The sequence below is a fragment of the Salvia splendens genome, chromosome 1 (assembly GCF_004379255.2).
Source record: "Salvia splendens isolate huo1 chromosome 1, SspV2, whole genome shotgun sequence".
NCBI classification, from domain to species: Eukaryota; Viridiplantae; Streptophyta; class Magnoliopsida; order Lamiales; family Lamiaceae; genus Salvia; species Salvia splendens.
Window position 1 is genome coordinate 15228516 of NC_056032.1, and position 15815 is coordinate 15244330.

At 39.7% G+C, this 15815-nt stretch overlaps 3 protein-coding genes across 3 annotated transcripts; 2 read left to right on the forward strand and 1 right to left on the reverse strand.

Annotated features, from left to right (window-relative positions):
• Positions 1-767: 767 nt before the first annotated feature.
• LOC121803740 lies at positions 768-2336 on the reverse strand. Its single transcript, XM_042203374.1, has 2 exons — positions 1725-2336; positions 768-1652 (listed from the first exon to the last, which is right to left on the reverse strand). Exons 1-2 carry the CDS (start codon positions 2334-2336, stop codon positions 768-770), a joined length of 1497 nt encoding a protein of 498 aa, XP_042059308.1.
• An 11107-nt stretch (positions 2337-13443) lies between these two features.
• Positions 13444-13934, forward strand: LOC121803815 (heat shock cognate 70 kDa protein 1-like). Its single transcript, XM_042203432.1, has 2 exons — positions 13444-13608; positions 13656-13934. Exons 1-2 carry the CDS (start codon positions 13444-13446, stop codon positions 13932-13934), a joined length of 444 nt encoding a protein of 147 aa, XP_042059366.1.
• A 189-nt stretch (positions 13935-14123) lies between these two features.
• Positions 14124-14666, forward strand: LOC121803890 (probable pectinesterase 66). The gene has a single exon (XM_042203485.1). The coding sequence runs from the start codon at positions 14124-14126 to the stop codon at positions 14664-14666; it is 543 nt and encodes a 180-aa protein (XP_042059419.1).
• The last annotated feature ends 1149 nt before the right edge of the window (positions 14667-15815 follow it).

The window sequence follows — 15815 nt, forward strand, 5'->3', positions numbered from 1 at the left end:
CAATAATCCATGGGTAAAGAAGATCAGAGGGAAAAATTCATACCTTTGGGGTTTAATTGAAGTGGAAATCGACAATTAGCCTCTTGCCTTGTTCTTACCAAAATTCACCGATTAATCGGTTAAAATTGTGTAAAAGAGAGAGTAGAGTGTAGAAGTGGGATTGGAAGGGAGGAATTGAGAGGAAATCACCGGGAATTCGGATTTGGAGGCTAGGGTTTGCGAGAAGAGGCGCCGGGTGTTTTGCAGCCGGGTGTTCTTTGCGCAATATATGTAGCGACACAAACACCCGACCGGGTGATTTGGAAATTGTAAACACCCGGTCGGGTTTTCTTTCTGGACCCCGACTGTTTCTTCAAAACACCCGACCGGGTTTTTCTGAAATTGAAAAACAACAGGTCGGGTTTTCTCTCTGGACTCAGAACGACTTCTTCATAACACCCGACCGGGTTTTCTGTGACATGGAAAACACCCGGTCGGGTTTCTTCTCTGGACTATAACCTATTTTTTTCCGTTCATTCCGTTTTTCACCCGTCCAAGCCTATTTTCCTGTTCCACTCAACTCACGCAACAAAACACCCATCTCAAACACATTTGAGCATCCTTAACAAAACAAACACAAGGAAAACACACAAAAACACACCAAAAAACAAGAACAAAACAAAAACACACCCAAACACACAAAAGCGATAAATTTTACCTACTAGGGGTTGCCTCCCCTATAGCGCAACTTTTTAACGTCATTTTCCTGACGGTCTTCAAGCTTTCACTCAATGGTCCAACCTCACTCGGATAATGTCATCGGGACCCGTCTTTGCTTTAGCGGCCAAATAGAGCTTGTGTAGCCGCTTCTTCCACGAAGTGGCCTTCACATCTCCCCCAATAACACTTCCTTTACATCTCTCCTCCAGAGGTTTCTCCACATCATCATCCTTACCCTTCACATGTGCCACTTGTATCATGTTGCAATCTTCAACTTTCAAGGGCACCTCTTCCACTCTCTTGGCTTCTTCCACTCTCTTGGCCTCTTCCACTTCTTGGCGTTTCATCTTGTCCAATATAGAGAGAATGACCGTCTTGTTTCCATGCCTAAGGGTGAGTTCTCCCTTAGTGACGTCAATTAGAGCTTTCCCGGTCACTAGGATTGGTCTTCCAAGGATGAGGGGGACATTTGGATCCTCCTTCATGTCCAAAACAACAAAGTCCACGGGGAAGATGAAATCATTCACCCTTACCAATACATTCTCAAGGAGTCCATTCGAGAATTTGACGGACTTGTCCGCCATTTGGAGGGTAATGGTAGTTGGCTTCAAGACACCAAACTTCAACTTCCGAAAGAAGCTTAAAGGCATGAGATTTATGCTTGCCCCCAAGTCACACAAGGCCTTAGTTTGCCTATCATTCCCGATCACACAAGAAATGTTGAAACTCCCCGGATCTTTCATCTTTGCCGGCATCTTTTGTTGGATGATTGCACTATAATTCTCGGTCAAATTCACGGTTTCATAATTAACCAACCTCTTCTTCTTGGACATGATCTCTTTCAAAAACTTGAGGTAGCCGGGCATTTGTTGGAGGGCCTCAATAAGAGGTATGTTGAGGTGCACTCTGTTGAAGATCTCAAGGAACTTGACAAACTTCTCATCCAACTTCTTCTTTAGCACCACTTGAGGAAAAGGAATTTTGACCTATCTTGGTTTGGGAGAAACAATTGCCTCGGGTTGAACCTTGGATTGCATAAGAGGTGATTCCACCTCAAACTCCTCTTCTTCTTTCTCTTCGGGCACTTCATTAGCTTCCACCTCGGGCATAGGATGACTCTCATAGCTTGTCCCACTCCTTAAGTAGATTGCCTTGCAGTCTTTCGAATTTGGAACTATAGTACTTGGGAATTGCCCCGATTGATGTATTTGTCCCACGGCTTGGGCAATCTGACTCATCTGCGTCTCTAGGCTCTTCATATGTCCCGCCATGCTGTGCATATTACTCTCAACCTTCTCTAGCCTTTGATTGGTATGCTCCATGTTCTTGTGTGACTGTATCATGAATGCATTCAGTATGTCCTCTGAACTTTTCTTCTGCGGCTCAGTGATCATCCCTTGAGAAACTGTGAACCCCGGTGGTGGTTGAAGGGCATTGTTGGGGTTCCCATACGATAGGTTAGGATGCGCCTTGTGCCCAAAATGATTGTAACCTCCACCCCCTTGATTGGGGCGGGAGTTGTTATAGTATCTATTGCCCCCTTGGTGTATATAGTTAACATCTTCTACACCTTCTTGCTGCTCCTGCACAGCCGGTCCCATCCCCATGAGATCTATCTTCTTGTGGAGGAGCTCCATCTATTTATACATGTTGTCCATATGGCTGCTCTCTGCGGCAGAGGCTACCATGTGTACTCTGCTCCTCTCGTTGTTCCAGCCTTCATCATTAGAGGTCACTCTCTCAATCACCTCCATGGCCTCTGCTTCTCCCTTCTTTAGCAATGATCCCCCCGCGCTCAGGTTCAGTTCACGCTTTGCTTCAGGCAAACACCCCCTATAGAATGCTAGGACTTGATGCGTCGGATTCAGCCCATGATTGGGGCACCTCTTCATCAGTCCCTTGAATCTTTCCCAAGCTCCTCGGATACTCTCTTGGGGAGTCATCTCAAACGAAATGATTTCTGACTGCCTCTTCAATGCCTCACTCGGTGGGTAGTATTTTTTTAAGAACTTTTCCACCATGGCCTCCCACGTGCGAATGGAGTTGGGCTCCATACTGTCCAGCCAATCCTTGGCATCATCCTCCAGAGAAAAAGGAAACACCCTTAATCTGATCTGTTCATCTGTGTCTCCATTTATCTTCGTCGTGTTGCAGATCTGGATGAATTTAGTGAGATGCTTGTTAGGATCCTCTGTGGGTCTGCCTCTAAAAGCATTGTTCTCAGCCATCTGAATTAATCCTCTCCTGAGTTCAAATGTGTTGGCATGAACATTGTTGTCAATAGCTGGATTTGTCACCCCATGATAGGCATACATGTTTTGGATAGGCATCACATTTTGCCTTTGATCTAACCGCCTCAGCAAGTCTTGGAGTTGTTGTTGAAGTTGAGCATTCGTTGGATGAGGTGGTGGAACATTATTCCCGTCTCCGTTCTCCATCAGGATAGGAGAATGTGGCTCAAACTGAATAGGGGAGTGAACTGGTGACGGAGTAGGTGATGGTGATTCTTGAACCGGTGAAGGTGATCGTCTCTGGACCGGAGAAGAGACTCGGATCCTTTGATTTAGCCTTCTCAAAGCGTTTCTCCTTCTGTTGGATGCTTCGATCTCAAGATCTATAGGCTCTAAAGGTAGACCTCTAGAGCGTGTGTGCATACAACCTGAAACAAGAAAACCCAATGTGAGAGCTCAAAAATAAAATAAAAATTAAAGCAATAAAGTCTAAACTAGTAATCTCTATCTTTACCGCGATATTGAGCTAAATTAACACAAATTATCCTCGGCAACGGCGCCAAAAACTTGACTCGACTTATTTTAACACAAGAAATTCCCGCAAGTGTACGGGGCTAGTGTAGCACAAAGCAAGCAAGAGTATCGTATCCCACAGAGACAAATTGTATAAACTCAAGTACCACGGACCGATGTTAACTACTATCTAGACAAAACAAATGTTTGGTTTTGATATGTAACTATTAAACATAAACAAAGTAAAGCAAGAGACAAAAGATCAAGTTTTCAATAAGAGAACGGGGTAGAGCTTTGGATCCGACTACAATACCCACAATGTAAACAACTCAACAACTTTTATTACCCGTTGACGTCTCTAGGATTATTAGGAAAATCGCTAGTCTAGGCTAAGCCCCCTCTCGAGTGCACTCAACCCGTTGATTAACTATTAATATTGAAGTCTCCTTCTAATACTTCACAATTAACTCCTTTAAACAAAATATCCAAGCCCTCGCTCTAGAATTCCTTCTCTCGAATGCAAATTATCTAGACGTTATTCATTCTTTTATCAATCCTAAACCGGTATCTCTCGATTACACAAATCTAGGTCAACATATCCAATTGGTAGCTAAGCAATTGAATTGAAAAAGGGCATAAGAATGAAACAAAATAATCTCAAGAGCATAAGTAATCAAAAGCTATTGAATTAATCACAAGTGTTCATTGTAGTCTTCACCAAAACTCTACAAGAGATTTAACTACTCATATTCAACGCAGATTCACAAGATTAATCCATAGAAAGTGAACTGAACATAGGAAAACTAATAAAGATACTCCCAAGGGTGGATTGAACGGCAATTAGTCTTCGTCTTCAACCTTGTTGAGGATTGGGACTCCTTGGCTCTCAAATCCGCTCTCTAGACGTCAAAAGCTGCTCCTGGACGGGTGTCTGATGTGTGGGAGTCGAAAACCCTCGGTCCCTTTTATACCCGGGGTAAAAATAGAAGCAATTAAAAACGCATCGCCCGGCCGAGTGATTTGCAAGTGGAAAACACCCGACCGGGTGTTCTCTCTGGATCCCGCAAGACAAAACACCCGACCGGGTGATTTGGAAATTGGAAAACACCCGGTCGGGTTTTCTCTCTGGACCTCAACTTTTTCTTCGAAACACCCGACCGAGTGTTCTGGTCGATGAAAAACTCATTAACTCATTAATTAGTGTATGTGTGGTGAAAAACCTATGTTAAACACCTTAATCATCAAAATCACCATCTAATTACCCACAAAACCATCCTAAACTATGAGTTTGTCAGCAAGTCTTGGTGTACTTTGGGAGAATTAAATGGGGTTGAACCTCATTTGTTTTCACACACAGCATATCCCTTATTTGATCCTCCGTGCAGCCTTTTTACTTAAGAGATTTGGTGTTATTTGTAGTACTGGGTACTTGACTATTAACTTCATTATGTTCCCATATGGCTACCTCGTACTTAGCTAATAATCTCCATTATTTGATTGCGGCTGGTACAAACAAGAATGCAGGTGCTGCCCTATGAGGTGAAGACTTGAAGGATTTGACTTGCTTCTTTGGTGAGCCTTTGGTCTTCCATAGCTAAAGAGGGGTTATCCCATTTCCTCTAATAAGAGCTTCATTAATTTCCTTTGTTCCTTAGCCATTAAAACTTGTTTTTATTTTGCAGGAGGGAAAAGCAACTTGGCCGCCACATTGCTGTTCGAGGCATGGGCTCGCTGCCCTAGGCCCGACGGGCTGATCGGACACGGGCCGTGATTTGGGCTTGAGTAACAAAGGCCCAAAGTGCAAGCAATAAGGATTTTTAATTTCTTAAACTCCTTGGCCCATTCAAGAGTATTTGTAATAGTAATATCCCCTATTTTTTCTTCCATTCATGTAAGACGATCATGCAAGTTAACGTATTATTCGAGAAGTACGTGAACACTTTCATTCGGGGAGAACAACTTCATATCCTTGTACAACGTTCATTTTATTTCATAACATACATTAGATTGTTTTAGTTCGTTCGATTATTACTTTAACTCTAGTTTTGCGAACTAACAACATTAAGTACCAACAAAGGGGCAACGAGTTCCATTTAATTCAGCGAAACAAGAGAGCGATAAATCTCTAGTTCGACATTAAACATAATGAAAGAGGGTAATAAAGGGGCGGGTATTACATTGCAACTCTATAAAGAAGAAAATTTGTGATATCTCAAGGTAAAATTTCTCTCAGATTTTCATGGTAAAATTCTCACTCGAAAATATCTCAAGGTAAAATTTGCGAACTAACAACATTAAGTACCAACAAAGGGGCAACGAGTTCCATTTAATTCAACGAAACAAGAGAGCGATAAATCTCTAGTTCGACATTAAACATACCGAAAGAGGGTAATAAAGGGGCGAGTATTACATTGCAACTCTATAAAGAAGAAAATTTGTGATATCTAAAGGTAAAATTTCTCTCAATTTTCATGGCAATTCTCACTCGAAAAGGTCAGCTTCTTCAAGAATTACTATTTGATCAATGATTTCATTTATAGGGCTTAATAAAGTGTTTGAATGTATTTATTAGAGCATCCACATCTATGCTCTTTGGCAAGAGCATGGATGTTGGCCCGGACACACTTTTATTAATTTTTTACTCTCTGCTCTTCCGCAAGAGCATGCTCTAGGGTCCCATCATTCTATTATTTAATTTAAATAAAAATATTTCCACAATATTAAAATGCATTAAAAATACCCTAACTATAATTACAAATTACTAAAAATTTTAAAATTACTTAATTAAAATCCTAAAAAATAAAAATTACATAATTAAAATCCTACAAATTAAAAATTACATAATTAAATCCTAAAAAATATATCCGTGGAAATTTAAAGAAGACTAGCCCGATGGCGGTATCCCCAATGTTTGTCGGAGAGCTTGTATCATTGCGTGAGGTGAATCAAGTTGCTCGGGAGTCATCCGAGACGTATCGGCCATATTGCCTTGACCCAAAAAAGCCCACAACGAGTTGGTGGGGGTGGAGATGGCACAAAGGGAGCGGGAGTGGGAACTCGCGGTGTGGCTGGGGTCGCGACGCGACGGCGGCTGTGCCGCCGCCTGATTCCTTCCTAGCGGCCGGCGTCGGGGCTATCCAAGTGAGCTCTGGCAAGCTGACTAGCCACCTCATCCTCGCTAGCGTCGGATAGGGATACCGACCTTGACCGTTTGCTGGAGGAGGATCTGACGCCTTCCTTATACTTCGGATGATGACGCACCTCTTGCCAAGCGTTGAGATGCTTGAATGTGAATTTTGGGGTAAAAATAATGAAAAATAAATTAAAAGTGGAGAAAAAACGAATATATTTTATTGGAAAGTGAGAAAATATATATTTTTTAATTTAAAACTGATTTTTTAATATTTTTTTAATTTTTTTAAAGAAAAAAGGAAAAATGACAGCGACATTGTCGTTGGCCAATCAGAAGCCGCTACGTCACCTTGCTCATCGGCACATCGGTGCTTGATGCATCGAGCAGGGCCGCGCTGTCGGCAAGAGCACAACGGATAGCAGGGTGCTCGCCGCGCCATCAGCATGGCGCCTACTCGATGCAAAGAGCACCGATGCAGGTGCTCTTAGAATCACGTATTTTGGTAGATGATAATGTAAATATGTGTATGATTGTGGTGTGTACATATGTACTGTGATTCGGTTTTGTAAGTGTGTTTGCTGAAGAAGATGTAAAGTTAAACTAATCATCGTCTATGTGAAAATTTGATTCCTGATTTCTTCAAACTATTTTCAAGATCATTGGAAAAATGGTATTACCTCCGTCCCAATTAAGTTAGGGCAAAATTTTTGGGCACGGATTGAAAAGTAGGAGATGAACAAAGCAAGAGAGATAACGAGAGAGTAAAGTAGGTGATGGAATAAAGTACGAGTGTTTGGATGTTTTGTAATACGCTTTGCACTCTGTGTTAGATGGACCTACGTGTGACTGACTGTCTGTGGGCTCGTCTAGAGGTTTCGTCATCTGACACTGGAAACGGAGGGGCCTCTGAGTTGGAGTTGTGATTTGCCGCTTGGAAGATTTCATTCCTCTTGACTGTAATCCTGAAAAAATAAGGATCTAGATCATCAAACCCTTCAATCTGATATAGCTATGCATCATTAGATTTTATTAATGAGTTATTACTACTATCTATTTAGTTGTTATTAGTTTTTAGAGATACGTTTATAACTTAGAGTTTGATCTGGTTCAGGAGTCTAGTATTTATCGTTTATAGTTTTATTCAAGTTGGAGTCTTTTAGCAAGTCCTATAAACAGGGCTTTGCTCCCTAGCTCTGTAGTGTTCATAAATAGTTTAAGTTCGGCAATTTTGTTATGGCCTTCCAGAAGATGCACTATTAGTCATAGAAGGAGTATTTATCTTTTATTTTATTGATCATTGTTTTCTTTTATATTTCTACTCTCTGTTATTTTGTACCACCTTCTTCATTGTTATCATGTCAATTGTGCAATATGCTTCGTATGATAAGCTATTAGCAATTACCTTAGTCACATGATTGAAATATGAAACACACTACTCATAGAGTCTTATTGTCTCAACAATACAAGAGAAATAACAAGAAACACACTACTCGAAGATATCAAGACCTTAGGAATTATTGTATTCATCTAATGAGCGAGCGAAAATAACATACAAGAATGACAGATCTAGATTCATAATCAAATTGTAAGTTGAGCATATATAACACAACGGAATTAAATCCTACTTGTTGTGTTGATGTTTTCTTCGATTGATTGATTCCTGATGGTTGAATCCATTACTATCGAGGTCCACGTGTATTCCAATCCGATGCAGGAACAATTCCCGGTACATTTGCTCTACATATGAAAGCTAGGAAATCCTCTGTAAAGCTTTAGTGTATTATAAGTCTCTGACTTTTCTGTTCTCTTTGTTGTGTCCTTTCACCTTCTCCTCTAAGGAGAATATAAATAGAAATGGGAAGATGAATAACCAAATGGACTTTGGCTAATGGGCTTATGAATAAATATAATTATTGCCCAATTATAATTATATAACTCATTAATCTAATTCTTGCCTATTTTCTTTTTTAAAAATTTATCACTCAACATAAGTGGAGCTAAGCAGAATTAATAAAATACAACCATGAACAGACAAGAAAGAATCACCAACTACAGTTAAACAATAAAAAAACATCAAGATCTCAAGGCTAATGTTTCAATATTACATTACATCACACACACCTGGTGAACAAGATGTACAGTGGGAGTCAAGAACGCAATCAGCTTTCCATCACCATTATTGCTATTCAAAGATCTCCCAATTTCGTTGATCAACCTAATAGCTATCTTAGTTTTGCTTGATCTTGGTCTATTGTTTAAAATTCTTGTAATTGATGGGGGATAGAGAAGACAATGGGGATGGAAAATTGATCATGTTAAGGTAGATAATTTGATTTGTATATTTTATGCCTTGATATGATTAAAGTTTGGAGGATTGCCACATATTATGCATTATACTCTACTATAATTTTCTTCATTCTATGCTCACATTGCGAAATTATAGATACAAAATGCATCACAAAGGAAGTCCCGAGAATGGGGGATAACTTGAGTTTCAAAGAACGTCAAGCTAAAGACGTTAACCAAGCGCTTGTTGGGAGGTAACCCAACATTGGTATCATTCTTTTTCATATTTAATTTTGTTTTAGTTTAATTTTTTTTCTTAATTTACTTGCGTCCCTACCGACTTTTCAAACTTATTCTTAACGTAGTTTTGAATAAGTTTGGGGGGATGAAGTGGTGGACCGTGAGTTTAGTTGTTTTTGTTAGTCTTAGATTAGTTTTTTATTATTTTTATTTTTAATAAACCCGAGGTGAATACTGTCATGAGCATAACATAGAAAAATTAGAAATACCCATGTTTAGGGACATCAGACTGAGTTGCCTATGATAAAAAGTTCGTTTATGTGTTGGTTGAGTTGACTTGATACATTGATTTGAAGATTTTGTGAAAAGGTGCATAATTAATGAATTGTTTGTTTGCCTTGAATCGTGTTTATACCCTGTGAGATTTGAGCCATAAATTTCTTTCTTGTGTGATTTATCTGCATTCATGTACTTGTTTCTAGAACTTGCTCATAATCTGTCTAAGCCTACATAGTGTTTAAATGATAAAAGAGGACGTTAGGTCATCCTTCTTAGCTACTTTATATATCCAAATTAATAACCTTATTCAAAAATAAATTTCCCTAGCTAGCCACTTTGAGCCTTGAAAGCCTCTTTCTTTGGAAGATAAATAAAAGGGGAATATCCATACACTCTTAGGGGAATTTATTTTAGATTTTATGAAAAGAGTTGGAGAGATAAGGTAGAAAGAAAGTAGTGTACTTACTGGTGAAAAGTGCATAGATATCTATGGTTTGAATGAGATATTTGGTTGTACATAAAAGAAAAAAAAAAGAAAAAAAGAAAAAAAGAAAGAAAGAAAAAAAAATGAAATGTTTAGAAAAAAATCAAAGGAATTTGGGAAGTGAGAAGAAATTTAGACTAAGTCTAGAATTTACTGAGATTTGAATTGTTGGTGAGGTGCTAAGTTTGATGTAGTAGAAATTGATCACTTTTGCTATATTTGGGTTTAGTCACTTTTTAGCCATATTTCTCCACCTTACCAAAGAGCCTACGTTATAACTTAAAATAAAGACCTTTCGGATTGTTTATTTTAATCACATAAAGTAGAATAGAGATTAGACTTTGAGCAAGCCTATGGTAAACTTTGCATGTTGCATGATCGGAGAGCATACACTTTTTACCTTATACACTTTGAAAGTGAGTGATAAACACACTTATAAACACTCGTGAGTGCATGTATTTCAAGGTGATCAACGAGCTAGTAATGAAAATGCACTAATAAGCTTTGCTTGATTTGATTTGTATTCTTATCAAACTCTTTATTTTTATTGTAATTTTTTAGGCAACTATGAAGTTTTGTTTTTAACATCCGTGTTTCTAAATTTGTTTTTCTCTTGTTTTGTTTGAGGACAAACAAATAATTAAGTTTGGGGGAGTTGACAAACACAGTTTTTGCATGTTTTTAAAGGCAAGATCTGACTCGTTTTAAATGTTAATCATGAAAATTATGTTCTTAAATTGCATATGTTATATATTTAGTATTTTTGACGTGTTTGTTGATAAATGATAGAAAAAGACAGAAAAATGACGTGTTCTTAAATTATGTTCTTAAATTGCATATGTTATATATTTAGTATTAATTCATACCATTCTCTTCTTCTTCGAAAGAGCTTCGCGTGGATACCTTGCACGACTCGATCGGAGTTCTGTGGAGAAAGTTATGACTATTCCACGAATATTGCACAGTGCAGTCAAAGCTGACGAAAATTAGGTAGAAATTCAGGGAAGAAAATAAAATATTGCCCAAATTTCTCCCATTTCTTGATGGCCACAAAAATTATCAAAAATAAAACTTTTTTTACTTATAAATACCTCTTAACCTAATTCATAATCTTCATCTCAGAGCCTACAATCCTTCCCACCCTCTACACATTCTTCCATTCCATCTTCCACAAATAATTCATCCATCTTCCATTGGAGCGGAGCTCTGCAGATCCAGGAAAGAAAAGACTGAAGAGCTCTGCAGATCCATGCAAGAAAAGACTGAAGATTCATGATTCAACATTGGGTTTTATCAATTTCTTTAATGTCTCGTACTTTTATTGTTTTTACTACTTGTCTATGAGTAGTTAAACATCATTTGTGGTTTTTTCATGATGACTATTATGAACATGTTTTGATTTATTGAAATGAACTTTTTCCTAGCTCTTGTGATTGTTTTGCTTGTTCTTGTACTTTTATTGTTCTTTTGTCCGTCCAACTTTAGAACTATGTTTGTTTAACTAGATTAATCGAAAGATAGCTAGTTTTACGTGGTAAAAAGGAATGAGTACACCACATAGGTTTATCTGCACTCGAGAGAGGGGACCCTTTGTGAGGACTGGAGTCTTAGGAACTTAAGGAGTTAGAATCTAATCTATTGGAAGGAGACTTTGATAGTTAGAGTCTAATCTACTAGATAGGTGCACTTGAGATAAGGCTTATGCTAGAATTGCGACTTTCCTAATAATCCTAGAGACACATAAACGTAAAGGTTCTGTGAGATTAATCATCACTAGGTCGTAGTAGTTGGATCCTAAAATTCTATATTCATTCGTCTGCTTTGTATTTTTTGGTTTTTATACTTTCTTTTATTTGTTTATATTTATGTAGTTTATAAAACCAAAACCAAAAACTCTGCGTCTCTAGATAGTATATGATAGCCAGTTGCAATCTTATTCCTTGAGTTCGATATTCCGGTACTGACCTTTAGCTATACTAGATCAACCCTGTAACCTTGCAGGTATTTTTAGTGCTAATAAATAGTGCATCAGTAGGTCTGCCTCTGTTCATAGCTACCCACCCATATTAGTCCACTCGACCTTATTTATTTATTTTTTGCATTTTATTAGATAGAGAGTCGAACGTAATTATAAGCACCTTTCTGGGTTTTCTTTTGTTGGTTCTTTCTTGGATCAAATAAGAAAGTCGAACCAACCTAGTGTTAAAACTCTTAAATCTTGTCACACGTCGACTTGGTGATGATACTATCTCATCTATATAAGAGTGGATAACTGATACGAGTATATCTACAAGATATTCTCATATCTCTTTTATTTAATATATTATTGTTTAGCATATCTTTCCTATTTCTTGATCATTAAGTTAGGTTATTAATTAGTATTATAAATTGAAGTCTTTGTTATCATTGGAGTCATTCATTGAAGAAATATAATTTATCTTTTCGTATTTTACTTTTCACTGCAATTTACTTTATCAAAAACCCTAGTTGAACGATAGTTGGCTGCTCGACGGGAATCATCCCCGCGAACGAACCAATATCTTCTTTGCGATCTCTCGTTGTTATCTCCCGATACGAGTTTACTCGTATCATCTGGTGCTTCCATCCGATTCTCATCCTCCGTAATTTCGCCATCATGTCATACACCTACACCACCTACCACCATCACCAATTCGGCCATCCTCATCCGCGCCCCGAAACAGACCCGTATCAGTGGCCATCGCTGTACGCCGCCCCAACTACTGAATATGGACAGCCACAACCAATGCCCTTCTCCGACAGACCAGACCCATCCTACGAGCTGCCATGGTTTGGCTCTCGAGACAAGCAGCCACCATACACTGCAGCAAAGACCACTCACCGCTGCGATCCACGTTCGCTGGCCAGGATCTGTACAACCATGTACAGTGGCAGCCGCCCGACCATGTACAGTGGCCGCCGCCATACCAGAACCACCCACAACAAATCGACTACTACCAGCCGCCGATGTTATATCCGCAACCTCCCGATCCACCGGATTGGCAATGCTTCTCAACGACCAATGATGTCGGCCATATGGAGCCTCTCGGCATGCCACGTGATCCAGTGATGCCGGATTCTGAACCGAACCTAACGGTGGCTGCCTTGGCTTCACAGCTCGAGCGTTTGACTGCTATTGTCAGGGAATTGGAGTCTTAGATGGATTCACGTGAACATTGCCTGGGCGATCCACACGCCGCGCCGCGACGCGACCCCCAGCAACAGGTATAGCCCCATTGCCTACTACTGATTTTCCGAGTTCAATGACAAATGAAGCACATCTTCGTGGTAGTGATGACCCATTCCTTGATGGGATGCAAACAAGTGAAATAGTGAAAGAACCCTTAGTGATGACATCTAAGGAGATTAATGTGAATTTGGGAGATAGTGTAATTGGAAGAAACGAGTTGGATAACAAGTGGATCTTGGATGAGGGCTTAGATGTTTCTGTTAAGGTTTCGGAAGTTCCCAATGTGGAAGAGTCTGAGGGCAAAGACGATTAGCAGGTCATCCACCACCTTTCAGCAGCACCGCTACTGGATGTTGCTCCACCACCAGCAATGAAAGAATCCCAACATCAAGGCACTGACGATGCTGGAGTTATTGTTGGCCTCGATGTGATGCTTGTCATAAACAAGCCTGCTATTGCCGCCATTGCCTACGGTCTTGACAAGAAGACAACGAGCGTTGGGGAGAAGAATGTGTTGATCTCGTCCTTGGAGACAGTACTTTTGACGTGCCTATTCTTACCATCGAGAGGGGTTTCTTTGAGGGGAAAACTGCTGGTGACACTCATCTTGGTGGTGAGAACTTCGACAACAGAATGGTGTTCTTCAAAGGGCAGGAGCCTTGCAAGACCATCAAACCTGATGAGGCTGTTGCCTATGGAGCTGCAGCCCAGGATGTTGATTTGGGCGGCGAGGTTAACGAGAATGTACAGGATTTGTTGCTTTTAAATGTCACTCCTCTGTTCATTGGTTTGGAAACTGCCAGAGGTGTCTTGACTTCTTTGATCCTAAGGAACACCACCATTCCCACCGGGAATGAATAGGTCTTCTTGACCTACTCCGACAACCATCCTCGTGTGTTGATTCAGGTTTATGAAGAAGAGAGAACGAGGACCCGTTACAACAACCTGCTTGGATGATTTGAGCTCTCCGGTATTCCTCCACCTCAGCCGTGCAACCTCGATATCAGGGATGTGGACTTACAGTTAGCAAGTTACCTGCGCTTGTTGGACATGAGGCTAGAGTTATCTATTAGTAGGATTTTGCAATGGAATCCTCATAAAGGGGAACATGAGACAATCTTTGCCGACATGTTATTGACCCATCTAAAGAGAAAACTTGGGAAAACACCCAGGGATACAGACAGCTCAACTTTCGATTCTGCAACTTTTGAATTCTTGGTTGGTATAATTTTTATCCTGAGAATTATTTTTGTGGAGCCTTCTAATTATTCACTAGGTAGCAGAGAAATTCCAGCGAGAGAAGCTGTGACGGAGACGATCCCAGGATCTAAATCAATTTTATGTAATCATAGTTTCTTGGGGTATCACAAGACATTGTACTATGATGACCAGCAGTATTGCATAAATGGCCATATCAATGGAGTTGCTGATTTGATGTTTTGGAGTGGACAATCTGCATATGGGGATGTCGCCATTTCAGAGGATATAGGTGCACAGCAGAGCAACTATTTTGTAGGTTCCATCATTGCACATGAAAATGATGATCTAAATGTTGAGAGTTGTTTCATATTCACCAGTTGCATTGCATTATGAGTGCATATGCAAAATTGTATCAGAGGATGGCTTGGTGGCCTTTTGTCAGCACCAAGTTTTATTACTTATCTCTCTTAGAACTCATCTCTCTTCAAGAATGAGACGCAGATGTCATGTTTCTTACACCTATTCTTGGGATTTTGGCTTCACGTGGCGATCCAGTGGTTCCCTTCACATTTCTTGGAGGTCTAAGCAGGGATTTCTCACCTCTTCCTCATGTGAGTGCCAATTTTTACAACTTGTTTCATGAGGTCACTGCAATTGGAGCTATGTTGGAGTTCAATGGCTTGAAGGGATATATTGGTTACCTGGTACATGTTCCTAGTTTGGCTATAGTTACAATTATTGATCTTGAGCAACATTGGGGAACATTTGCTAATTTTCTTGCTGTGGGGAAGAATAATTCAGAGAATCATATTGTTGGAGCTTCAAAATTTTGACTTCATATGTCGACATGGAGGTTACTCTTGTGAGCATTTATGGCGAATCCTCAGTTCACGCTCCTTGTTGCTGCCCTTCCTGAAGGCTCAACGAACGTGGAGCAGGTCATGACAAATTGGAAGGAAGGTAGTATTATTGTGGTTACTACACATGCTACACTAAGGCTTCACAACCAGGTGCTACTATTGGATGCCGAAGCCGTTGTTCAAATTTTGAATTACGCGGGGTATAAGTTAGTGTCGCGGGACATGGATGCACGAGGAAATGACAGCCATGTGAGTCAACTACGCGCATCTGTGGAGCGCGAGCCGATGACAACAGCAACATCCCAGTTGAAAGAGTTTCATCGTGGTAAATCAGTGTTGCAAACGATAGGGGTTCTAGATCGTCGAGTGATCGTTCTACAAAAGAAGTATCGTAACTTGCTCCTTGAGGACAAGGGGGCTCTCAACGAAGGGGGAGTTGATACGAGTATATCTACAAGATATTCTCATTTCTCTTTTATTTAATATATTATTGTTTAGCATATTTTTCCTATTTCTTGATCATTAAGTTAGGTTATTAATTAGTATTATAAATTGGAGTCTTTGTTATCATTGGAGTCATTCATTGAAGAAATATAATTTATCTTTTATCGTCTTTTACTTTTCTCTACAATTTACTTTATCAAAAACCCTAGTTGAACGATAGTTGGCTGCTCGATGGGAA

Excerpts from the sequence above, each read along its gene's own strand:
- LOC121803740 (XM_042203374.1), bottom strand. The coding sequence starts at position 2,336 with ATGGAGCTCCTCCACAAGAAGATAGATCTCATGGGGATGGGACCGGCT. Across the intron at positions 1,653-1,724 it reads CACCTCTTATGCAATCCAAG|AAGAAGTTGGATGAGAAGTT; the intron begins GTTCAACCCGAG and ends GTGGTGCTAAAG.
- LOC121803815 (XM_042203432.1), top strand. The coding sequence starts at position 13,444 with ATGAAAGAATCCCAACATCAAGGCACTGACGATGCTGGAGTTATTGTT. Across the intron at positions 13,609-13,655 it reads TGATCTCGTCCTTGGAGACA|GGGAAAACTGCTGGTGACAC; the intron begins GTACTTTTGACG and ends GGTTTCTTTGAG.
- LOC121803890 (XM_042203485.1), top strand. The coding sequence starts at position 14,124 with ATGAGGCTAGAGTTATCTATTAGTAGGATTTTGCAATGGAATCCTCAT.